Source organism: Harmonia axyridis, chromosome X, assembly GCF_914767665.1.
Source record: "Harmonia axyridis chromosome X, icHarAxyr1.1, whole genome shotgun sequence".
In the NCBI taxonomy this organism is placed as follows: Eukaryota; Metazoa; Arthropoda; class Insecta; order Coleoptera; family Coccinellidae; genus Harmonia; species Harmonia axyridis.
The window spans coordinates 1,733,128-1,760,244 of NC_059508.1; the positions used below are offsets into that span (position 1 = coordinate 1,733,128).

The window sequence follows — 27,117 nt, forward strand, 5'->3', positions numbered from 1 at the left end:
AATACAGATGATATTGAAAATATCCACTTTTATTTTTTATTTATTTGAATGGAGTATGACAAAATAAGCCCAAGAATATTTACTCACTGATTGTTACAGTTGTGCTTAAAAAATAACAATACAAAGAAGCAGAAAAAATTCAACAATGCTCCACCAATATAGATCAAAACACAAAAGGAAACAATTTCATAACACAGTCCAACCACTATTCATAAAGAATCGCCTCAAAGTATCAGAAAAACTTTATGTTCATAATAATTTGGGAGGATATGAAGAACCTGTCACACAGCCTATTAAGGCAAGGTGGACCTTGGTGGAAAGTGCAGGATCCCGAACAAACCATGCGCTCCGCGCATCGGTGTGCACACCGTGGGAAGTTGCTATAGGTTAAGTCTATTCTCTATTCTCTTGTTCACTTTCACTCTGACGGTTTATGTGTTTATTTACATACATGTGTTTTTGACAATTGCCCATTCGAACTGCTTCGTCCATGAACGAACCGAGTACACACAGTACAGGGATCTCGATTTATGAAAACACCTGAGAAAAACCGTCGTGTCCATTTATTTATTTATGTGAAAATTAGTAAACAATTGTGTCATCATGCTAAATAGTATTTAATAATCTTCAAATAGTGGTAGGTGTTTGAATCAGTTGAGTCTGTGGACACATGTGAGGAGTTGTGAGGTGTTTTTTAATCATCTGATTGTGTTGTGATATTTTTTATCATCTTGACGAAATGGACGAAGAGGATCTTACTGTACGAGTAGCTGTCAGGTGAATACTCTTGTTTGTTTATTGTTGTTTCCCTTTTTTTTCTCGATCTTTCGGTCACCTATTGGATCTTAACTGTCAAATGTTCAAAACCTAATTACTTTACTGGACGTAGGTACTCAACTTTGAAATTAGTTCATCTCATCTTCCCAGCATCCCTACAAAACTACTAACGTTTATGATACATTTTCAAAATAAACATTTGGTATGCTGAAATTTTCAATAATTGATAAAAATGAAATAAGAGCCAAGTCTTTTGCAGTGGAGAATATTGTATTAAATGTTATCGTCGAAAAATTCCAGGTTTTTCACAAATTGATTCTGCCAACCTTAGTTTTTCCATAAATATAAAATCATTGAATTAGAAATAGAGTGAATTGCTACGATGATATTGATTGCAATATTTTTCACAGTAAGTTTCGAAAATTTTATTTGGATTTGAAAAAAATTCTTATAGGCCCAAATCCCGAAATTTTCGAATTTTCAGTACCTATTCATTCTTATCTATAAATACGATGTTTTCTTGGACTTAACAGCACAATTTCTTATGGAAAAACAAATGGAATGCTTTTGGACTAATTTATCATCTATATTCATTTCTTCAATATAAAAAATCTCATTTAATCCTTCAATTCGAATGAAATTTTGATGGCTGTAATCAAGTCTTCGGCAAGTAAATTTTTATGTTGAAATCATAAAATTGTTACTGTCGTAATCCATTGTAATTGCCCATAAAATAACAGAATCCCGTATTACAAATGTGGAAGCGCATAGCGAACAAATTTCCTCATACAAATGAAATGTTATATTTCTTAATTAGTTTTATGATTCAATTTTTATTCGAAATATTTTCAACTTCCTTATTCCTTTGTGAAAAAAGGTCCAGGTACATTCGAAAATTATGATTAGGTACATTGCTTGTATTCAAGGGTATGGTATACCTCAGAACAATAGATATTATCTTTCAGATAAAATTGATTGCCTTCATAAAAATAAATTCAATTTGTAATCGTCATGTTATGAACAATTTCTAATGTCAAACACGATTGTAATCGCCGTTTGTTTATTGTTCTAGCCTGATATTACTTATCATCTCGAATTCCTGGTGGCGTCTGGATTTTTTTTTTCACAATCGCCAACTCGGTACGTTGTCTAGTAAAATCGTTCAGAGACGAGGGAGTTTCATGTGAAAACCCTATAAACTACCCCTCTGTATGGTGCCAAGATGTTGGGGTGGCCGTATTTACCCTCCTTAACATTGATTTTTGAGACAGAATGCGGCATTATTTGGCAAAGTGATATTTCCTGAATATTCTTCTGATGAATTTTGCGTGATTAGGACGTTCTATCACTTCTTACCGTTATGTGACGTCCTCGATGACGTCATAGTTTGCACGACAAACATAAACACATTACAACTGTCATTTTACTTCCACGGTGATTTATTTCAACAAATCTCAATATCTTTCAACTACTGTGTTAAAAAATAAACAGCTTATTTGAAGGCTTTAGGTTTGTAGAAAACACAATATCGAATCTCAGCCCAATAAAGTCTAAAAAAGGAAATATCATAACATTTCGTGCTGTTCAGCTTCTTCCTGTGAAGCGATTCTCCTGTGGATCATTCATTATTCCAACATAATTAAATAGAAATGCCAACATCCGGTAGGAAAGAATTGTTAAAAAGTATTCGGTCTTTCCATAGATTCGTTCGAGGCCGTTCAATTGATCAATTACTTGAATCAACTCTTCTCACTTGGATCAAATTGTGTTCACACCTATATTTTCATCAAAATGAATGATTGTCAAAAGTACAGTCCCGCTAAAGAATATAGAAAAGCACTGACGAGAAAAACAGGAACTTTGCGCGCTTGTTCAAAATCGTAATCGTATAATTTTTCATCAAGTTTCAAACCGTTATGATACAGGGTGTTTCATTGGCAAACGGAAATACTTCACATGTGCATAGGTGGCACCAAGGCGTCTAGCTTAGTATGTTTCGATTTGCCACGCGAATGCATTGGAATAAGTAATAGTCCACATCCAAACCACCTGGAAAATTTCATTTCTCTTTACGAATGTTTAAAAAAAATCTATTAAGCTCTCCTTTCGTTGCAAAAACATCTCTTTGAAAATTGCAGCGACAGAGAATGGAATCGAAGTGGCAGCAACACTCACAACAGGAAATAAACGTTAGATATTGTTTACACGCTCACAATTTTATGAAATTTCAGGGTGACACGTGAAACTGTCCAGCCGGATATGTACGTTTGAGTTTTTCTGTAAAAGGCTGTGACAGGTCAATTTTGATTTCGAGCGGAAATTTCTCCCAAACTCCCAAACTCCCCAAGAATATTGAATAGCAATAGGGGTCGAGTATTTTTGAAGGTGTTTCAATTCCCTTTATGAATGTTCGAAGAAAATTCTATATAGCTCTCCTTTCGGTGTAAAAATAAATAATTTGAGCCAGCAGAAATAAATCAGTAGTTGTAGATTTCTTATAAATACCGAAAATTATTGTTGATTTATTCTATGCGGTACTGTAATCTATATTCTAATAAGTTATAGATATAGTAAGTAGTAGTAGTTATACAGGGTGTTTCATTGGGAAACGGAAATACTTCACAGGTGCATAGGTGACACCAAGGCGGTTCTGGAGATACCATATACGAGATACGATTCTGGGTCTTACTGTCTTCGTAGCCGAGATAGATCGTTTTATGAATTTTACCTGTTTCTTTCTGAGGCCATATCAAACGAATCACCCGGTATATTTTCTTCATATTTGGCAAATATGTTCCTAATTGAGAGCCCAAACGTATCATGCAATAACCGCCTTGAAAATCCAGGTCCGGGTTAACAAAAAAATTATGAATCGTTTGAATCCTCGTAACAACACCCTGTACATCGGAATTTTGAGAATCTGTTTCAATATTCGGAAACAACACTAAAAAGTTAACTGAGACGTGTACTTCAAATTTTCGCGCAGACAGTTTTACTGCACAAATATTCAACGTAAAAGTGAAGTTTTTAAGATCTTGGATAACTGAAAGTGGTTTGAAGTGACTTTTGACAATGAATTATCAAAAATATTGAATCCATAATTATTTCAACATTACTTTGTAATTCATTTTTACATTGGTTTTCCTTTTTATAGCTGTAAACCATTTCAGTTTTTATTTTTGAGTTACTCTCTGAGTCTCTCGTCGTTTCTCATTACTGCACAAATTTTCAACGAAAACGTGAATTTTTTAAGAATTTGGTTTGCTGGAAGTGGTTTGAAGTAACTTTTAGTGATTAATATGTGAGTTAATTATTGAGATCATAGTCCTCTTTCGTGTGTGAAGTCTATTGTTTCTTTTAGCAGAGCTGTTTTCACTACTGCGATTAATCATAAAATTTCGTATTCAATCAAGTAGGTTGATAACTATCACTTTGACAGAAGACCATTGTTGTTTAGAATATTTCAGATTAATTTATTATTTTGTTATTATATTTTTTTGTTCATGATTGTTTCAAAATATACGATATCAACCTAATGCAACTCAATTCTCAATAAATAGAAACTGAAATAGTATACAGCTATGAAAAGGAAAACCAATGTAAAAATGAATTACAAAGTAATGTTGAAATAATTATGGATTTTTGATAATTCATTGTTAAAAGTTACTTCAAACCACTTTCAGGTATCCAAGTTCTCAAAAACTTCACTTTTACATTGAAAATTTGTGCAGTAACACTGTCTGCGCAAAAATTTGAAGTACACGTCTCAGTTCAGTTTTTAGTGGTGTTTCCGAATATTAAAACAAAATTCCGATGTACAGACTGTTGTTACGAGGATTCAAACGATTAATAATTTTTTGTTAACCCGGACCTGTATTTTCAAAGCAGTTATTGCATGATACGTTTTGGCTCTCAATTAGGAACATATTTGCCAAATATGAAGAAAATTTACCGGGTGATCCGTTTGATATGGCCTCAGAAAGAAACTGGCAAAATTCATAAAACACCCTGTATCTCGGCTACGAAGACAGTAAAACCCAATAAATGGGGTATCTCGAGAACCGCCTTGGTACCATCTATGCACCTGTGAAGTATTTCCGTTTCCCAATGAAACATATAATACAACTCGTCAATTAACCTGGAAAGTGACATGCCATGAAAAGATTGAATTACAAAATACTTTCAAAAATTGTCATTCGTCAAGTTTTTGGAACAATTTCCTTTAGGGAACAAAATATCACTAAAAAAACTCTTGAATTCAAATAAGTCAATTCCAGATTGAATATTGAAATTTGTTTGGAAATGTTTTGATGATCGATTTTTTGTAGAATTTATCCTCATTCAAGTTAAGATCGAATCAATCAAGTATAGCGGTGCTCCAAAAACATATTTCCCAATCTATAATTTTCAGAAGATCAGAACACCTTCTAGGTATATCATATAGCATTTCATCACGTTACACCTTATGCACAGGAGGTTTGATTGAAATAGGTATGTCGCAAATAAGTTCTCACTATAATGACAAAATCATTCCAACATGCCGACGTGGGTTGAAAACTAGTTTCGAGAATATGACATTTGAAAATATTGAAGAACACAAGTTTTCTATTCTACACTTAGATCTAAATTATTTGCCTGGAGGTAAATACGATCGAGGTGTTTGGTACATACAATTATAAATTAAATCTTACTAATATCTCGTAAATTCGAGATAAACGATTATTGGTTGGATATTTCCAAGAATTTTATGATTAATCCTATAAATCAGGAAACTGGTTTTTTCAGTCGAAGTCACATATATATTGTTCAGATCATCCTCAACAAGAACAGGAAAAAAATTAATTTAACATTATTCCGCATCATTGTTCTCCATTTACTGTTACTCTCCGACAATTCTGTTTGTTTCAAGGGCGTAGAAATAGGGGGGGTAATTAAACCCCTCATATATTCTCAAAAAATAAAATTTTAAAAAACTTGCAAAGACGAAGAACAAAAATTACTCCATAAAATGAACAAATAAAAATAATAGTTTATTATCGCTTTCAAGATGAGTACTTTCATTGCACTACAAACTCTTCTTTCTCCAAGGTTTATTATTTTCCTTTATCTGTCTGCTTTCACGGCATCGTCCCTTATTTGCCATCTGTGAGTTTTTAATTCGTCATCGGTATCCACTTACCCGTTGTTTTCGGTTTTTTGTATCATTCTCGTCACAAAATTTCAATATGTAGTTATCAAAGAACTGAATTCGTATCGAAAAATTGTCTGGGCTGTGTTGTACAATTTATTGTAATATTGCAATTTATTTGTGAAGACATCAGGGTGTTCCTAAATTGAAGGTACAAATAAAAATGACAGGTTTCTCGGATCATTTCAAGAAAAAAGTCCTATAACATGAGTCCGCAAACGCTTTGTTTTTGAGATACAGGTGTTCAAGTTTTTCTCTCATAGCACCTTCTCTTCACAAGATATTTAACTTCCTAATTAGTTCATTTAAGTAATATCCTAATTTTGAATGCAAATCACAGGGTGAATTTTTTCTGGATGGGTGCCCGCTTCTTTCCTCCAGAATAATTTTTTTGTGAACCACTGGTAGTTTAGAAAAATTTGACAAAAAACTCTGGTTCAGTACTACATTTTTTGGTTTGTTGTAGTTTTGTCGTATCTGCAATGGATTTCGAGAAAAAATTTCGAACATCAGTAGTACCTAATTCTCAGGAAAATCCAAATTATTATGAAGATCTAGTTAGGTAGGTGTGATAAATAAATTAATTATAAGTTTTGGTACTTATTTACCAACTCGGTAGCGAAGATTAATAAAGAGTCGATAAACTAGTTAAGCATCACAAAAAAGTGGGACTATAAGAAACACCTTGTATCTCGAAAACAAAGCGTTTGCGGGCTCATGTTTTTGCGCCATTTTTTTTTCAAAATTATCAAAGGAATCATTTTCCTTCGTAATTCCAATTCAGGAACACCCAGTATAAGATAAGAACAAGTTAATTGGTAATAAAAAAAAATTATTTCGAATAATTCGCTTCAAACTTTTTTTTTCTCACATTATAGATATGAGTGAAAAATGTCGTCAAAAATTTTTTTCGATAACCCCCCCCACCAAGAAAAAAAAAAAGATCTACGCCCTTGGTTTGTTTAAATAACCATTGAATAAAAAATAAGCCGCTTCATTGAATAGAGTTTATCGTTGAATTGTCCATTATTTTCCAATTGTTCGAAAAAAAATTAGGAGATAAACGACAATGCTAGTTTAACGTTACGCTAGCAGAAACAACAAGCTAATTGATTTTTTATGGAAAATCTGCAAAAGCAAAAGCTTTCAGTATTCACAAAAGAGCCATGATTTTGATTGAACAATTTAACAATTTCCAAATGTTGGTGGAGCACTTTGGTATATTTCCATGATTAAATGGTAAATTTGCTGAAAACAAATGACATCAAAAATGCCATTAGAACCATTTCAAATTGTATCCGAGATTGTATCATTCCTATTGGAAATATCGTCAACATTTTCTTCGTTTTTCCATAATAATTATTGTTTTCGAACAGAGATCAGGTGTGCATCATCACACCAAATAGGATCTCACTATCTTGGGCTGGGCAATTTAAACAAAACTATTAAAACCTACGAGTTTTCAAGAGTACTACTTAATACACCTATAGATGATTTCTCTGACTATATAATCTCAGTGGGCGTCACGCTAGTTTAGGGCACAATTTCAAAATGGTATTTTGCGCCATGCTTACCGTCTTAGAATTATCAGAAGCAAAATTCGATTTCCTAACACTCGACTTAAAATTCAAAAATATAAATCTAAAACTTTCGATGAAATATAGATTTTACAGGAATAGTTATTGTCGTTTTCCTAGTAACATGAACACCCACAACAAGGATAGCATAATGATATACTAAGAAAACAGAAACCATTGATCTCATTACTCACGTATAAGTTAAAATGTCCTAGATACAAGCTGAAGTCAAGGGTAGAAGTCTACAGGGTGTGGGCATGTGACCCACATCTTTTGAAATCATCAATGGTTTTGATTTCTAGCTTCAGGTGTAAATCGACACGGGTTTTATGGTTACATAATTGAATTTCAAATCCTTTTTACGAGCTGAGATGAATCACTGCGATCAATTAACAGCATATTTTGTACGAAATCATAAGAAGAAAAACACTTCGAATTTTACGTACATGATATTTTATTCGTAAACCTCAAAACACGAAAACATTCATACAATCCTTCAACTTCAAGTGTGAGTTTGGAACTTTGAATTGCAATCATCGTTTAGTAATTTTTCATATCACTCGAATGAACTTATTTTGAAGATTAAATCCTTAAAAAGGGAAATGTTTACTTAGGCAATACAGGGTGATTCACCGGGATCGCCTATCAGACGTTTATGGAAAACTAGTCATGAATCTGAGCTGAAAATTTGTATAGGGGATTTTGAGACAATGATCTTTCCCTCTAAAATATTTTCAGATCTCTACAACTTCCAGTTATACCGAAAACAGACTACTACTCCCTTATTTCAAATGGCTCACCCAGTATATTATTGCATCATTAGATAGATTTTTTATGACAATTGCGGAAATATGCCATACCTCATGTAGAAACTCAACGGTTCATGAGTTAATGGGATTCTTATGAAAAAAAATGGTGGCGATGAGGACTCACATTTTTTCGAATGTTTCGGCAGAATAAGCCTTTTTCGAAAAAAAAAAGATTCATTTTTCGATCCTACAAAAACGTAGCATTATAAGATGTTTGCGGTTTGGACCAAAAATGTACAGGGTGTTTATAAGAAGATCATGAACTTGGACAACTCAAATTCAGCAAAACTCAAGATTTTCAAATTAGAACCTATATTTTTTATATTTCAGTCGATTCTACGTACAACAATAGTATAAGTTAGTAATACTAAAGCAAACCCTGTACCTAAGACGAATACTTTAAGAGTTACCGAGGAAGAACTACAAATGAGGAAAAACCGCAATTTACAACTGAGTTGAGTATAGTCTGTGACTTCCGGAAAACACAGAAAGAAACTAAAATTTGATGTTTCGATAACTAAATTTGACATTTCAAGAAGTGTAATGAATTATTCATAATTGAAAATTGTATTTGTTCATGTATTTCTCAACAATCCCAATGAAGAATTAATTATAATTCATGAAATGTAAATTTAGTTATCCAAACATCGAATTTTAGTTTTTTTCTGTGTGTTTTCGAGAGTCTCAGACCACTCAACACAGTAGTAAATTGCGGTTTTTTCTCATTTAAAGTTCTTCCTCGATAACTCTTAAAGTATACATTTTAGGTATAAGGTTTGCTTGAGTAACCCCCACTATTTTTGTACGTAGAATCGACTGAAATAATAAAAAAATATAGGTTCTAATTTGAAAATCTTGGGTTTCGATGAATATGAGTTGTTCAAGTTCATGATCTTCTTATAAACACCCTGTACATTTTGGTCTAAACCGCAAAAAGTCTTATAATGCTACTTATTCGCAGAATCGAAAAAGAAAAAAAACATTTCGAAAAAAGCTTTTTCTGCTGAAAAATACAAAAAAAATGTATTCCACATCGCCACAATTTTTTTCATAAGAATCCTATTAACTCATGAACCGTTGAGTTTTCACCCAAGGTATAGCATTTTGCCGAATTTGTCATCAAAAAAGCTATTTAATGATACAATAATATACTGGGTGTGCCATTTGAAATAAGGAAGTAGTAGTCTGTTTCCGGTATAAGCGGAAGTTGTAGATATCTGAAATTATTTTAGGGAGAAAGATCATTGTCTCAAACCCCAGTATGCGAATTTTCAGCTCGAAATTATGATAAATTTCCATAAATGTCTAATGGCCATTCCGGTGAATCACCCTGTATAAAGTGTTCCAATAGGACTGATACATTTTAAAATAGTTATACTAGCAACACTGTGTATTTTTGTACATTTCTTGTCATTTATACTGTGTTCAGTATAAATGATCATGGAAATATACACGCTTCAACAACATTTAGAAATGATTAGAAAATTGTTTTATATAAAACAGTACTCATTTGCAAAACTCCTATTCATCAACCATACCTATGGTTTCTTCAACACAATTCAAAACGTAAATTCAAAAGTTCATTATTGAAAATACCAAACAAAAGTGGATTACACACATTCGAAAATGAGGTAAATGTCTTCTGAAATCCGAGATCCACGTGAACTAATGAACGGAAGCAGTGCGAAGTGATAAATCACTGGAAATAAAAGAAATACCTATCATAAGGTTGACATAGCAATAGCGACAGCCCAGGTTGTCTGGAGAATGTACAAATTGTTCTTTCTCTTCATTTGAGAGGCTTTCCTCCTCAAGTAGGCGGGATACTATCATTCAAGTTGGAAGAATTTGTCTCTAAATTTATTTCATAATTAGAGGTACAGTTTATTTTCGTGGATGCCTAATCATGTACAGCTTTCTTCGTCTTCTGCTTGCGACGTCTATGTAAATCAGGATGTGGATCTTTGATCTTCGTGTTGTTTTCTAGATTACACAGAGAAAATCGTTAGGTTACCATTACGTATTACATACACGTGTCAGGTAGAATCATAATTATACATCTTTATTGTCTTCTGGAGATAGTTCTCTCAACAGTGAAGGATTTAAGAATATCCGCCAAAATTTCATTCATTTTATTAATTTCAGACTTAAAACAAGCTAATATTATGATATGCTAGCTATTTATTTTAACTAAACTCGTTAATGCATCAAATCTGTTCATTTGTTGTAGTATTAAACACGTATCAAATTTTGTTTTCACAATAATTTAAATAATAAGAATCAGATCAAACAGAAATTCAGAAAAAGTTGAAGTATGAATGATTTTACAGAATTTCATGAGGTGAATATCATTGAGAGATTTTTTGTAAAATCAGAATCTATCCCTAGAATATCCATGATATTTTCTGAGTTTGTAAAGGTTGTTAAGTAAAATAAAATTTAGCAATCTATAACTTTTCAATTTCAAATCGACACTAGACAAAATCAAATTGGAAATTAACAAATTCAAATTGGGAATAATCAAATTTAAATCAGGACTAAACACATTCAAATTGGAAATAATCAATTTATTCAAATTGGGACGACATTAATTGCTATTTCATTTGATTTTTTCTATGAAATTCACGTATCTTTGTTCATTGAAGGTAAGGTATGTTAAAGCAGGGAACGAATCTATACCAAAGTTTACTTTAAGAGAATGCTCTATATCAAAATGAAAGATTCAGAATATTACATTATTGAATGTTTTTTACACAAACAAAAAGTGAAATAATGAATTCACATAGAAATTAATGTTGTCACAATTCGAATGTATTTATTCCCTATTCGAATTTGATTATTTTCATTGAATTTGAATCAACAAATTCAAATTGAGAATAATCACATTCAAATTGGGACGAAAAACGTTGGAATTGGGAATCAACAAGTCTCAATTCGGAGTTGAAAAAATTCCAAGATGCAAGAAGATACTTTAGAAGGCATATATCGAAAAAGGGAAAATCGAATCTCCCCATAGAGTAATAAACATATATAGATAGAGGAAGTATAAGCAATTTTTAAATGTCCCCAACATGATTAGATTACGTTGTCGGATTGTGATATATTTTCAAATCCACAACTTTACTTTATCGTTATGAATGTATATTATATTGAATGAAATATATTCATTTGAGTGATTCCCGATTGAATATGCAAATTTGAATATTTGGAATCTGATATTTTCCCTAAATGTCGAATTAATAATAAGCTGAATATTTATTATTTTCTGTATCTACCTGCTGAAGGTTTGGCCACTTTTGCTCTCCTAGTGTCATCGGTTGTTTCACGTCGTTTGGCGCGCTTGAAGTTTGTTTTCTGAATTTCTGATATATTTAGTTTATTTATTTCAATATATTTTGAGTTAATATAAAACGTTGATTCACTATGGGACATAAGAAGTGCGTTTTTTGTGGAGAAATTCTATCGTATCACTGATATGTTTTCATTTCCGCGCGCTTCGTGTCAAATTTGATAGTTCATGTTGGAGACAAAATTTGTTTACTGAAAATGACATATGTTCCCTCTTTCTATGTTTATTACTCTGAGAATATCCCTAATGAACGGATTAGGCGACATTTCATAAAAAAAACATGAATACGATTTTTAAAAAGAACGCTAAAACTAATAACTTCACGGCTCATTTTTTTTTCAGACATTTTCTGCGAAGTACCTATGAACCATAGAGTTTCTAACAAGTTGACTGAAAATGACAAGAGTTGGTGAATATTGTATTCAGCCTCTCGTTGGCACTGTCGAAAACTTACTCGAATTAAATGCAAATTGGCGTAGAAATATCCTGACTAGAATTTTCATCTAGAGTAACCCATGAATATTCGATTTCTATGGCGGTTTTCTTGAAAGCTGGAAATGTAACGAATCGATTCGATGATACTGGAGCATGTCAAAATTAAATGCACAATACGCCAAGCCGTCTAAAATTCTCGGACACGGAACATATACCTGAAATATGGAATATGCTTCGGACTGGGTTTTCACTTCCAGTACACTCTGTTCTTATTTTTAGCCGAAGACACGAATATGAAGTTTTCAAATGGAATTGTAACATTTTTCAGACGTCCAACCGATGAATTATCTATTATTAGAAAACTGATCGAAGGACAAATTAACTGTTGTGATATAACTCTAATTGCAGCTCTAGACTAAATTGGATGCTATTACTGATATATTAAATGGATATTCATGTTCGCTATCTATAAAATTGTTAGAAACGACCTTTTATGTATAACGGCTATTTAAAAAATTGGCACAGCCCTTTCAGGTCGAAGTATATAAATGGCAAAAATAAACAATGCGCTATTTGACATAAAAACATAAAAATATGATGTTGTGAGGAAGGTAGTGTACACCCTACCTTCTCTAAAGACGAAATGCCAAAATTTTTCCATAATATGAGCCACTAATCTTTTTACTTTTCTTTAAAATCGACACGGAGCAAAATATCGGACCCTTTGTTTATGTTTATGATATTTGATTTGATGATATTTAGGTTTATGAGTTTATTATCGCTTTCAAAATAATTACTCTTATTGCACTACGAGGAATTATATGTTCAAGATTTATTATTTTCCTTTATCTACTCGCATTGTCGTCGTCCCCCTTGTTTTGTCATCAGTGATTTTTCATTCGTCATCGTATACACTTACCCGTTGTTTCCGGTTTTTTGTATCATTTTCGTCACAAAATTTTTATACTGCAGTTATCAAAGAACTGAACTGAGTTATTCGTATCGAAAAATATTCTGTATTGTGTTCTGCAATTTAATGTGTTTCATCAAAATTGCAATTCAATTGTGAGGACAGTTCTGAATTGACTATACGGGTTGTTCCTAAATTGGAGGTACAAACGAAAATGACAGATTTCTTAGATCATTTTAAGAAATAAAGTCCTTTAACATGTGTCTGCGATTTGTTTTCGAGATAAATATGTTAAAGTTCAAGTTTTTTTCTCATAGCACCTTCCCTTCACAAGATATTTAAATTTGAGGTAGATATTCCAGATTGAAGTTTTCATCATGCTAATGTTAAATGCAAAATTACAGGGTTTTATTTTTTCTGGAAGAGTTTCTTTTCACCAGAACTTTTTTTGGTGAACCACTGGTAGTTAAGAAAATTTTAAAAAGAAACTGTGGTTCAGTACTACACTTTTTGGTTTATTGTCGGTTCTTGTCGGACTATTCATCAGTAATCCTCAGGAAAATTCAAGTTATTATAAGATCCAGTAAGCTAAAACACATTTTTTTGGCAAAATGCGATTTTATTATTCAACATAGTTGCCTTAGAGGGCGATTATAGCGATTTTCTAACTTTTCGATATCATTTTGTTGTACGATTTGTCTTTCGCTTCAAAATAGGCCTCAGTTTCGGCGATTACTTCCTCATTGGCGCTAAATTTCTTTTCAGCGAGCATTTTTTTGTGCACTGCTTTGATTTTTTGTCGGTGACAGCTTCTTTTGGGCGTCCACTGCTTTCGCCGTCTTCGGTGCTCATTTCACCACGTTTAAACTTAGCATACCAATCAATGATGATTGATTTTTCTGGTGTAGACCCCGGAAACTCTTCATCAAGCCAAGATTTTGCTTCAACTATAAATTTTTCCTTCAAAAAGCAATATATTATCAGCACACGAAATTGTTTTTTTCATCGTTTTTCAAATAACAAAAGTAGCTACACTCACAACGCAATATCTCACGAACCAATGATCGGACTGCTGTCAAATTTTGACACGTATCGTTTGAAGGTTGGTACTAACTAAAAATCATACGGATTTAATACTAGCACCGCCATCTGTGCATCAGACCAAGGACTTTTCATAATTCAAGGGAAATTAGTAGGTATAATGGTTGTGGAACCTGAGAACCTGGTTTGGAAAAAGCTCACCAGAATTTTTTCGAGCTGCTATCAACAAAATTATATGATTGCCAATATTCGAATCGGATAGGTACTTGAAGAAGAAGATACTTTCGTTAACATCCAAGATACAGTTCCCATCGAAAAGTATCCTAGATACTTATATGATTCAAAGTAACTAAGATACCGTAAAGTAGCTGAGATATTTTTTTTTAAAGCGCTGTTTGAACCTCCCCTGAAAATTTGAAATCTCTAGGAAATTATTATCGAGGGTTATTGTGTGTGTTTAAAATTCGAAAATTGCATACATTTGCGCAAAAACCTACGAACCATTTTCATTGCTCCAGGCATTGAATGTTCGTTATTCCTAAAAGGGGTATATCGTATATCGGTTTACGTTCATTGTTTAACAAGGTTACGCACATTGAAACCGACGTCAATAGAGTTATTAGAATCATAAATGGTTACTACATTATCTGGGCTACTAAATGTCCATTAATAATAATATGAATCACGCTAGTAATTGCAGGTGAATTTTTAGCATCAAATCGCGTTCAGCTGCATATCGAATCAGTTCGGGCGGTACGATTGAATAACTTTGATCTGCTATTAAATTCACCATCTGCTGCATTACCTAAATTGTTTAATAATCAGAACCGTTTCGAAATGAAATACGTAACGATGATTATAATCATCAGAGGTGATTGTCAATGCAATACGTCGGCGAGAAAATCTTTGATTATTTTTTTAACAATCAGTGAGAGGCGTAGGATCGAGATGGGAATACCTCAGGGCACAGTACTGGGACCAGTGCTGTTCCTCATTTATAACAATGATATTAGGCCAATTGAAAAGTCCAAGGTCTGGTGCACAGATGGCGGTGCTAGTATTAAATCTTAAATCCACATGATTTTTAGTTAGTACCAACCTTCAAACGATACGTGTCAAAATTTGACAGTAGTCCGACCATTAGTTTGTGAGATATTGCGTTGTGAGTGTAGCTACTTTTGTTATTTGAAGAATGAAAAAAAAATAATTTCGTTTGCTGATAATATATTGCTTTTTGAAGGAAACATTTACAGTTGAAGCAAAATCTTGGCTTGATGAAGAGTTTCCGGGGTCTGCACCAGGAAAATCAACCATCATTGATTGGTAAGCTAAGTTTAAACGTGGTAAAATGAGCACCGAAGACGGCGAACGCAGTGGACGCCCAAAAGAGGCTGTCACCGACGAAAAAATCGAAAAAGTTCACAAAATAATTTTGAATGACCGTAAAGTGAAGTTGGTCGAGATAGCGGACATTGTGAAGATATCATCTAAACGTCTACATCATATCATTCACGAATATTTGTACTTGAGAAAGCTGTGTGCAAAATGGGGGCCGCGCGAGCTCAAAAGCAACAACGTGTTAATAATTCTGAGCACAGTTTGAAGCTGTTCAAGTGCAATAAACCTGCATTTTTGCGTCGATATGTGACAATGGATGAAACATGGCTCAATCATTTCACTCCGGAGTGCAATCGACAGTCAGCTGAGTGGACTGCACACGATGAACCGAATCCAAACCGTGGAAAAACACAACAGTCAGCTGGCAAGGTTATGGCTTCAGTATTCTGAGATGCGCAAGGTATAATATTCATTTATTACCTCTAAAAGGGCCAGACCATCAACAGCGATTATTATATAGCGTTATTGGTTCGTTTAAAGGTTGAAATCGTTGAAAAGGGTCCCATTTGAAGAAAAAAAAGGTGCTGATTCATCGAGACAATGCGTCGTGTCACAAATCAATGAAAACAATGGCAAAATTGCATGAATTGGGCTTCGAATTGCTTCTGCATCCACCGTATTCGCCAGATCTGGCCCCCAGCGACTTTTTCCTGTTCTCAGACCTCAAAAGAATGCTCGCTGGAAAGAAATTTAGCGCCAATGAAGAAGTATTCGCCGAAACTGAAGCCTATTTCGAAGCGAAAGACAAATCGTACTATAAAAATGGTATCGAAAAGTTGGAAGATCGCTATAATCGCTGTATCGCCCTGGAAGGCAACTATGTTGAATAATAAAATCAAATTTTGAAAAAAAAAATGTTTTTTACTATGGTAGACCGGGGACTTTTCAATTGGCTTGTTGTGTTATCCATTGATAATGACGGTAGAGAGATTTTGTCATATACGCTTAGGGTATCTGAAAAAGGTATGGAGCACTTGGAGAGATAGCTGAGTGAAATAAGTTGAGTCTAAAAATGAAGAACAAAATTTTTCACATTCTCTTTCCAGAACAGGCCATCCACATTTTACTTCTATGTCGGGCAGCCAGACGACATTGACTATTAATTGTTACCTATTGTTTTGTAATGATTTGTTAAATAAATTTGATTTGATTTGATTTGATATTTTCAAAATTTTTTGGTACGATTAAATTTAATCGTACAAAAAAATTTTGAAAATATCGATTGAATATCTGGGAGTATATTATGATCAACACATCACTAAGAAGGAAAATACACACTCAGTACTTGAAGAATCGATATAAAAAAATAATCGATACTGTTTTTTATATTTAATTTAGTCCAATTAGTTCAATCAAGTAGCAAAATTTGATGGAATTATTATCAATTATTCTTCCTCATCGGAAAGAGTGTGTTCATACAAGGATAATACATCTATTGTAATAATCAACTAATGAAATACCATTTCATTGGCAGACTTCTTCCCCAGTAACCAAAATACGACGTAACAGTAGTTAATTATTTTTATATCATTAATTTCTTTGGTTCACTCGTCCACCTTGAATATTGAGTGCGTATATAGGGTTAAGGAAATAAACTGTTATCAACAACGTACAAAGAGCTCGTTCATTATGCTGTAATTTACATTTCACGTCTGTGAACTGGCTCTTTTTTACTCATTTTTTTCACGCTACAATAAGTCGGAAGAAGTTGGCCCTTCTATGCATTTTCGTCATTGAAAACCTTGTGCATATTTTGATTTATTATTGGCAATAAATGACATTCGGAATGATCAGCGGACAAAGTTTGATGTGATAGTTGACAAATTATTAGGTTTATTCAGTGGTGGCGCTATAGGAGGGCGCCCACCCAATTTTTGCTGTTCCCCCTGAAATTTCGCATGAGCAAAAAATACAACATGAATTCAACGTAACTTAGATGGACCTGACAATCTTGCCCCGCCATCCTTAAAAATCACCCTTGTCTTGAAAGCACTCGTCGCCACTGGGTTTATTGAACAGTAAAAAATTAATATTTTCACAACATATATATTAGGTGTACAACTTTGCTTCTTCCGTTTTGCAATAGATGGCTGTAACGGTAAGTGATAGTCGAAATAATTGGTGGGACCAGCTCGGCGTAGTGTATTATGAGTTGTTAAAACCGACTGAACAATCACAGTCGATCGTTATTGAACACATTTAATGCGTTTGAGCCGAGCATTGAAAGATAAACGGCCGCAATACAACGTGAGACATGATAAAGTGATTTTACAGCATGACAATGCTTCACCTCGTGTTACGAAAGTGGTCAAGATATACTTGGAAACGTTGAATGGGAAGTCTTACTCCACCCGCCGTATTCCCCAGACGTTGCTCCCTCGGACTATCACTTGTTTCGATCAATGGCACACGGCCTGGCTGACCAGCACTTCCGGTCTTATAAAAAAGTAAAAAATTGGATCGATTCGTGGATCGCTTCAAAAGATGCAGTTCTTTCAACGCAGGATTTGTACGCTGCCCGAAAGATGGGAGAAAGTAGTTGCCAGCGATGGACAATACTTTAAATCATAAATGTATAACCAGTTCTTCACATTAAAGACACGAATTTCGGAAAAAAAAGGCGGAGGCATTGTTGTACGTTTCTAGAAAGTCCTTCAGATTTAGGAAGAACCATTATTGGATTATCTCTGCTCAAAGATTTTTCATATTGATAATTATTAATTATTTATCCTGTTGCGATATATTATATCTGTATTCAATACTCATTGTCGTATTGTGAAAGATGAAAATGGTAGTGATACCATTGCTTATTCATTAACGACATTATATACGGCAAAGAAAACGTAGGTGCAGAGTTTTGAGACTATAAGGTTACCAATATCGTAAAAGCAAATATTGCCATACAGATTTATCTAAAATCAAGCTTGATGTGATAAACATTAATGGGGAAATTTTTGCTCTAATAAGATGTCTGGTGAATTACTGTTTTATTTTCAATAAAAACGATATACCTACGTGGAGGAATACAGGTACTAAATTTTATGAAGCTCATTAATGAATTCGAAAACACCTACAGATTATCCTACGCTTGGATAAACCGCTATGAATTCCGTAAGAGAGAGTCATCAAAAATTAAATTCAGAAGAATAAAAACAGGACGTGATTATCAAATTTGAGGATTGTGTGGTGAGCATCAAAAATAGGTATTCATCACAAGAAACACTACAAATTTAGAACAACGGGGGAAGAAAATCCAATAAATTGTTCACGTTTCGGAATATGTTGAAATAAAAAATCAAATGAAGCAAATCCTGTTCAGTTTTTGAGTGATGAATTTTTAAAAGTTCCATTCGGATTTAGAAACGAATGATATAAAATTTTTATGTGTTATGTGTGTTATTCTTCACGTGCCAAGGATTTTTTACGATGAAACAAGAATTAATAAATTTTCATGATTAAAAGACCTAATCTTCTACTTCTGAAAATATAAATGACATAAAACATGTCAAAAATAGTACACAGTATTGCCATTATGACCATTTCATATTACTATTAGTAAACCCTATATACAAAAAAATTGAGAATTCTTCTGTTTGAAAACTATTTCCGTATATAATATACATAATCAATATTAATTTAACATTTAGAAGCAATCCGGTGATACGGTGGAAAATGTCAACAAAACAAATGTCATTCAAACATTCTTAGGGTCATGCACATTTGAAATGTCGAACAATTTCCTATTTTCGTTCAACAAGGAAAACCTATAAACTCCTGATTTAATATATTTCCCATAAATCCGTATAGATAAAATTTATCTTCCCTCTATTGATCCAATAAATATTGATAAGATAAAATGATACCGAAAGCATGCATTATATTATTATACTGTTAAGCCAATATTGTAATATTTATAATGCAAGAGAACAATATGCGCCTATTGTATATTCTTCCTAGCCTACTCATATGCATTCTGCATTCTATGATAGATGTAATACTATGACAATAAGCGAACTACATTAACCTATTCATTTGGTCTTAACAACCACCGTTTGAATATTTCAACAATGGAACGTAGATATATATTTGCAAAATAGCTGTCCGCCTCGGCTTTGCAACCCAAAATAAATCCTTCGAAGTGTCAAATTATACTCTTTGATTGTTGGCTTGATCGGAGGAACACCCCATATAGATTAACTCAAAACTATAGAGTATGAAAAAAAAACACTGAGAAATTTTACAATTACACATTCAACAACAAAATGAAAAAATAATTTTACTAAAACTGGACCATTCAAACATTGATCACTTTGAAACTAAAGACTGAGAGATTGTGGTAAAAATGAATCCTTGATTTGTTTGCATTCGAAATAAAAGGCTTTAATTCTCAAGCTGGGAATATGTCGTGTAGCAATTGATTTTTGTACCAAATTTCATCTCTCACAGTTATTAAGATAATTTATTTTATTAATTTATTTTTTTCGCAATCTAAACAATACCTACCTATGTTTTGTTTCTGTATTATGGAAAATGAATTGTTGAATAAATAAATGAGCAATTCATCCAAAACTCACGTGTATCAATGGATATTTATAAAATTGAACATAATGAATACAAAATTCGTCATGTTTCTCTGGAAAAGGCCAAAGTTGACTTGAAGGCCGTTTGTGTTATCTTTATTTAGCCGCCAAATCTTGGAGTAAATACGCGAACACACATTTGATCGTAACTTGTGAAATTTTTATTCAACATCCTATTAGTATTCATAAACTGTTGAGTAATTTCCATATACTCTAAACTGGAATGTGCAAAAATAAATCGCGGATAGAAGAACATACCAGGTGTGAAGCCTTGGATTTGACGTTTCGTATTTGGTAAAGAATTAATTAAAGGATTTTTTTAAATGTTTACTCAGTCGGTATTTCAAGATCGAATGGAGCCAAGGAATTCTGAAGACTTGCATCGTTGATGCTTTTGGAATCCATTCTGACATATCATTATGTAAATTCCATATAGTAAAAGCATAGGATATAGAATTTTAACAAAGAAAATCCCTTACTTTTTCAGATAAAGTTATATGAACTGAACTAGTGCAATGAGTAAAATAACTGCTAACTTCCTTAGAAAAAACTTGTTTTTCAGTAGCGTCATCATCAATTTCATTGCCAATATCCACACCTATTCTCACATAAAATTTTTATTGTTTATCTCCCATTCTGTCTAGTGATGCTATTCGACTATCGGAATGAAAGTCACATTTCAGTTCTTATCACCTTCCATTTCATTCCAATAGGTAACAAAGTGGCTCTTTTGTAATGCAACAATCTTCTCAGATTTTATTCGAAATGAAATCGACTTCGATAACATTTTCAGATGTCGACAATAAATTGAGTAATTTTTTAAATCAATGGAAAGGATTCTACACTGTCTCCGTAAGCGTAAAGTATGGAACGAATTCATTTTTAGCTAAACAGACCATTTCAAGAAATACCTAATCCTGAATATACGGGGTGAATTACCTACTTTCGAGTAATGACGTCACCGTCATTTTTTTTAAATGGAACACCCCCATTTCGTCTCAATTTTCCGTTTACTCTAGCTGAGCTGATTCCAAAAATGTATCACATGTTGATTCCAATGGGTACAGGGTGGACAAAAATACAATAGTAATTGTGTGTGCTCATAAAGTAACGGGTAACATTCGGTGTTCCATTTAAAAAAATGACGGTGACGTCAATACTTGAAAGTAATTCACCCTGTATATTAGATTATTATTTTAAAATAAGGTAAATTAAAATCAAAAATCGACGTGTTTCAGTATTATTTCTTAAAATGGTCTGTTTAGCTAAAAATGAATTTGTTCCATACTTTACGGACACAGTGTATATTTATCATAATTGAAACCGTTAAGTGTTAATGCTTAGTGTAAATAAATGAGAATTACAAACAAAACTAGTGACTTGAGCTCAGGCGATGACACAACACTAATAAGCAGATAACACAAAATCTCAAGTTAACACTATGATAATCAATATTGAACAATGATGGGAAATTTGCAATTTAAACATGTTCACTACTTCGGCTTCTTAAATTTTATTTCTTTGTTATATTTGTCATATTACCACAATGCTGCAAAACCTTTCATTTTATCGTAATTTGATGAACACAAAAAAAAAAGGAATAGAAAACGATAATCTTTGTTTGTTTCAGTATTGTCCCATTGAAATATATTTTTTCATTTCAGAATTCGGCCTCAGATACCACGAGAAATCATCGACATGTGCCATATATGCACAACTGTGACACCAGGGGAACCACAGGTTACTTTGGGCAACGACAAGTCTTTCACTTATGATTACGTCTTCGACACAGATTCTTCCCAAAATGAGATTTACGAAAATTGTGTGGCTTCCACGGTGGAGTCATCACTGGAGGGGTGAGTGATCAAATCACCACCACCAATCGAACCCTTATCCGACTCTTTAATTTTTTCTAAACAGGTACAACGCAACAGTATTAGCATATGGACAAACGGGCTCCGGTAAAACCTATACAATGGGTTCAGGATTTGACGTGGATATGGGTAACAAGCAAATCGGAATCATACCCAGAGCTATACATCACCTATTCGACAGTATACAAAACCGCATTCAGCAAGCAAGAGAAAATGGTGTTGTAGCGCCTGAATTTAAAGTATCAGCACAATTCATGGAACTGTACAATGAAGAAGTTATAGATCTCTTCAACCCAGGCTACAATAAGGTGAGTCTAATCCATAGCTATGATAAAATGATTACTATATCTGGGGAATTCATTTTCAGGAAAAAGTTTACAAGATACACGAGGACCCATGTGGCGGTATCGTGGTCAAAGGAGTGACTTTCAAAAATGTGACTTCAGCGGAAGAAGCACTGAAGTTTCTCAGACTAGGTGCACTGTCCAGGACTACAGCAAGCACTCAGATGAACACACAATCTTCCAGATCACATGCTATCTTCACGCTCCACATAAAACAACAAAGATTGGTGCCATCTTCAGACAGTAATATAAACGAGTTTGAAACGTTTACGGCAAAATTCCACTTTGTTGATCTGGCTGGCTCAGAAAGGCTCAAAAGGACGGGCGCAACAGGTGAAAGAGCGAAAGAAGGAATTAACATTAACTGTGGACTATTAGCTTTAGGAAATGTTATATCTGCGTTAGGTGATAAAAGTAAAAAAGCTTTACACGTTCCTTATAGAGATTCAAAATTAACGAGATTGCTACAGGATAGCTTAGGCGGTAATAGTCGTACTGTGATGATAGCTTGTGTTAGTCCAAGCGATAGGGATTTCATGGAGACTTTAAATACATTAAAATACGCTAATAGAGCACGTAACATAAAGAATAAAATTGTTATTAATCAGGATAAGAGTTCTAAAACGATTTCATTGCTTAAACAACAAATTGCACAATTACAATTAGAAATAGTTGAATACAAACAGGGCAAAAGAATTGTAGGGCAAGATGGTACTGAAATGGTAAACGATATGTTCTACGAAAATAATATGTTACAAGTAGAAGTGAATAACTTGAAGACGAGAGTTAAAGCTATGCAAGATACTATTGACTCATTAACTCTCAAAAACACTAATCTACTAGCTGAGAAAGCTACTGGAGCTTGGATAGGAAGTGGAAACGACAACGACGTAGCATGTATGGTCCAGTCTTACTTGAAAGAAATAGAAGAATTACGTACCAAACTGATGGAATCCAATAATATATGTGAACAACTGAGAAAACAACTAACTAGAGCGCAAAGCTCACAATATCAAACGTCCTTATTGGAATCATCCATTGAGGGTAATTCCTGCCTTTTAGAAGAAGCGAAAAAAGAAATTCAAAGGGAAAAGGATATGTTGCGGAAATCACGGCTAGTTTCAGAAAGAGAAACGATGGAATGTGAGGAAGAAAATGAAGACAATGAATTGGACACTGATAACGAATGGAAAGATATAGACTCTGAATCAATGAAAGATGAGTTGTTAAATATCACGCAAGATATTGATATGAAACAAAAGCTAATTGACGAGTTAGAGTTATCCCAAAGAAGAATGCAGACAATGAGACAACATTACGAAGACAAACTACAGCAACTTCAGTTACGTATAAAAGACACACAAGATGAAAGAGATAAAATTCTACATTCACTTGGTCCGCAAACTGATTCCAATGAAAGAATGAAAAAAATTAAAGATGAATATACCAGAAAGTTGACCGATATGCAGAAAGATTTAAAGAAATTACAAGCAGCTCAGAAAGAACATGTGAGATTGGTCAGGAGTCAGAGTCATCATGAGAATCAATTAAAATCTTACAAAAACGAATTGTTAGAACTTAAACGAGCCAAAGTGAGATTAATAAATAAAATGAAAGAAGAAACACACAAACATAAAGAAGCTGAAATGAAGAGACTGAGGGAAATAGCACAACTGAAAAAAGAATCACGGAAAAGCGCTAGTATGATAAAATCAATGGAGGCTGAAAGAAAAATTAAGGATCAAGTTTTGAAAAGAAAACAAGAAGAAGTTTCAGTTTTGAGAAAGAGTCAAAGAGGGATGCTGAGTATGAAGGCAGCCGGGCTTCTTAATAAATGTTTTTCTGAAAAAGCAGCTAAACAGAGATGGTTACGAGTTGAAAAGGCAATCAATAATATTGCTTTGAACAGAAGAGGATTGGTTGAACAAGAGATCAGAATGGAGCATTTTCTGGAAAAACGAGAAGCTTTAAGTGAGTGTTATCATTCATTTCTTATTCTGGTTTATTATTTCAAAAATTTCAAATCTATTGAACCGGTAGTTGTAACCACCGAATTATAAATTTTTGACAATTCCATGCGTTTTCGAACCCCGCTGATAGATAATAATTAGTATATGATTTCATATTAATTTTTATTATATATGTATAGGAAAAGAATTGGAAGTCCTAGAAGGAAGAAGGAAACTAGCCATTCAAAAAAATCTGGATATTACTCAATTGGAAAGCTATATAGAAGACATAAATGAAAATATAAACTATGTACAAGAAGCAATAGCTGAAACACAACATAATGTTATGGAAATTGAGGAGAACCAAGACAACAGCGATAACCAAGATTTGCAAAATGCTATTGATACAATATGTGATATGGAAGAAGCTAAGTACCTTATAAAAAAATTGTACCCTATGGCACTAAGTCAAAGCCATGCTGTAGCACAAAGAGATGCAAAATTGAAAGAAAATGAAGCTACATTACAAGAAGTTAGTATTTTATTCAATTTCAAGTGTAACAAAAATTCTTATTTTTTGAAATGTTTAACCTTATTGCATTTGATACAACAGTAAAATTTATTATTTCTTACAGCTGAAACAAGAAAATAATATTAAGGGTCAGTTGCTTGATCATGTCCTCCACAATGAAATTCCAATATTTGGTAAAGAACTCATCACTAGCGTCTCAAGCAACGCCAATGATACAACTAGTTCAACGACTTCCTCAAGATCTTCTTCTCCCGTTGATTCACAGTATGTACCGAAAAATTTTTAGAAAAGAACTGAGGCATATAAATAGTAATTTTAATAACTCAGAAAATTTTATCATAATTTTAAACAGAGCAATGGGAAATCACATTTAAAAAATGATCTTATTATTTTTAGAATGCTTCTTCCTCCAGAATCTCATGTTAGACCTAAAGTCAGAAGAAGACAAGCTAATACTGCAGAACTTCTTTTTGGATTACCCTCTGTGGAAAGATCATCAGAACCGAGTTCTTTCTGATACCCTCCACTTCAGTATTCCTAAAATCGAAACTGGTGAAGTAAGTATTCGGAGAAATAAATGAAATCCTTTTATATTTATTTAGTCATTGAATATATCAATTTTTCTCTAGGATGAAATTATGATAGATGACCGTCTTGCTCCGAGTGCTGAGTTTTGCCCAGAAATTGGAACAGAATTGCCTACTTTTAATATAATAAATTTTTTATGTGAGTTTATTGTTATTTATTATAAAGTATTGTTGCAACTACTAGTGATTTTATTGATTTTTATATTGTTAATTTATTTGCATTTCGACTAATATATGTATTTCAATTTTTTAATTTCAATATATAAATGTTCTACCAAAAAATTGTTTTATTTAATTTCAGCATGGAGTTCATTCATCCCAAAATTTAGAGAATTATGCTTGAAATACAAAATAAAAACGATATACTCATAAGTTATCTATGATCACATAAGTTTTATGAAACAAGTATTAGTACAAAAATATTCGAAAAGAGCTTATATAAAATTTTATTTTTATTGGTATTAAGTATTATTGCAGCTACCAGTGATTTCATTGGTTTTTATATTGTTAATTTATTAGCATTTCAACTAATGTTTCTCAATTTTTCGATTTTATTTCAATAAATTGATTTCCTACCAAAAAATTGTCCTATTAATTTCCAGCACGGAGTTCATTCATCCATAATATGGATTTGAAATACAAAAAAAACATTTATCCATAAGTAATCTATAAATACATACGTTTCATGAAACAACTATTAGTATAAAAATATTCAAAAAGAGCTCGTATAAAATTTAGTTGTCAGTTCTTCTTTTTGCGGTTCATTTGAGTAACAACTGGAACATTTTGTACAGCATATACCTTCTGAGAATACTTATTGATGTAATACAAGGCACATCCTGAGATAAGCAAGCTGAAAAAATATTAGAGTTGAATATGTTATGAAAAAAAATAATGAAGAGAAAGATGTATTATTGAAAAGTTTAAATATTTTACATACAATGCAATAACTTAATTTGCCAATAAAATAAATGAAACAATTCATACATGATCACCACTACAAATCATTTAATTAACTTATTAGAATAGTACTTCAGTGTTGATAAAAATATAGTCTGTAGTGAGATTTAAAATAAAAAAAAATCAACATTTTAATCTAACTCAATTTCACTTACCAAGTTGTAGCACAAACTCTGTGCACCATACCTGAAGCAAATACGGCTAACAACATTGCAAAAAAGGCTAGAAGTACACGAAATATAGTATTTATAATGTCACAGACAAAATATTGTTACCTTCTGGGAATATTTTTGATTGGTAAGTTTTGCCAAAAACACAATTTTCTAGGTTTCCTATGGCAGTCAATGAGAATGTAAAAAAAAGGGAACCTAAATATCCCCCAAATACTGTATGAATTTGAGATGAATTGAGCCAAGGTCTATACATTTGCATTCCAGAGAATATTAACACAGCACTTATAGACGCTATAATGAAGGAAAGGCCGGTAGATACCACTGAAATTAGAGATAATGTTCAACAACAGATTATATATCAAATAATAATTGAACTTGCCCATTTTGATTTGTTAAATTGTATTTTCCAGTTCAAGTTGATCTAAACAACATGCAATATCGAATATAAGTCTATTATCAGCTTAACATTTCACTGGAATATGCATCTAATATCTGGATTAACAGTTTCAAAACGAATATGGTTATATCTGGCTTGACAGTTTACCAAACAAAATATTAAGCTATTTGTAAACCAGTAACTAAAACGAACTACACTAACAGAAAACCATCAACCATTTTCATAAAGTTAATCTGA

General features: G+C 33.0%; 2 protein-coding genes across 2 annotated transcripts; one reads left to right on the top strand and one right to left on the bottom strand.

Annotated features, from left to right (window-relative positions):
• The first annotated feature begins 391 nt into the window (after nucleotides 1–391).
• On the top strand, nucleotides 392–25,528 carry LOC123686443 (kinesin-like protein KIF21A). Its single transcript, XM_045626584.1, has 8 exons — nucleotides 392–777; nucleotides 21,729–21,920; nucleotides 21,985–22,246; nucleotides 22,306–24,253; nucleotides 24,432–24,763; nucleotides 24,867–25,027; nucleotides 25,160–25,320; nucleotides 25,393–25,528. Exons 1-7 carry the CDS (start codon nucleotides 740–742, stop codon nucleotides 25,278–25,280), a joined length of 3,054 nt encoding a protein of 1,017 aa, XP_045482540.1. The 5' UTR covers nucleotides 392–739; the 3' UTR covers nucleotides 25,281–25,320; nucleotides 25,393–25,528.
• Nucleotides 24,755–27,027, bottom strand: LOC123686446 (protein KRTCAP2 homolog). Its single transcript, XM_045626593.1, has 4 exons — nucleotides 26,863–27,027; nucleotides 26,586–26,804; nucleotides 26,466–26,532; nucleotides 24,755–26,203 (listed from the first exon to the last, which is right to left on the bottom strand). The coding sequence occupies exons 1-4, from the start codon at nucleotides 26,864–26,866 to the stop codon at nucleotides 26,092–26,094; spliced, it is 402 nt and encodes a 133-aa protein (XP_045482549.1). The 5' UTR covers nucleotides 26,867–27,027; the 3' UTR covers nucleotides 24,755–26,091.
• Nucleotides 27,028–27,117: the final 90 nt, after the last annotated feature.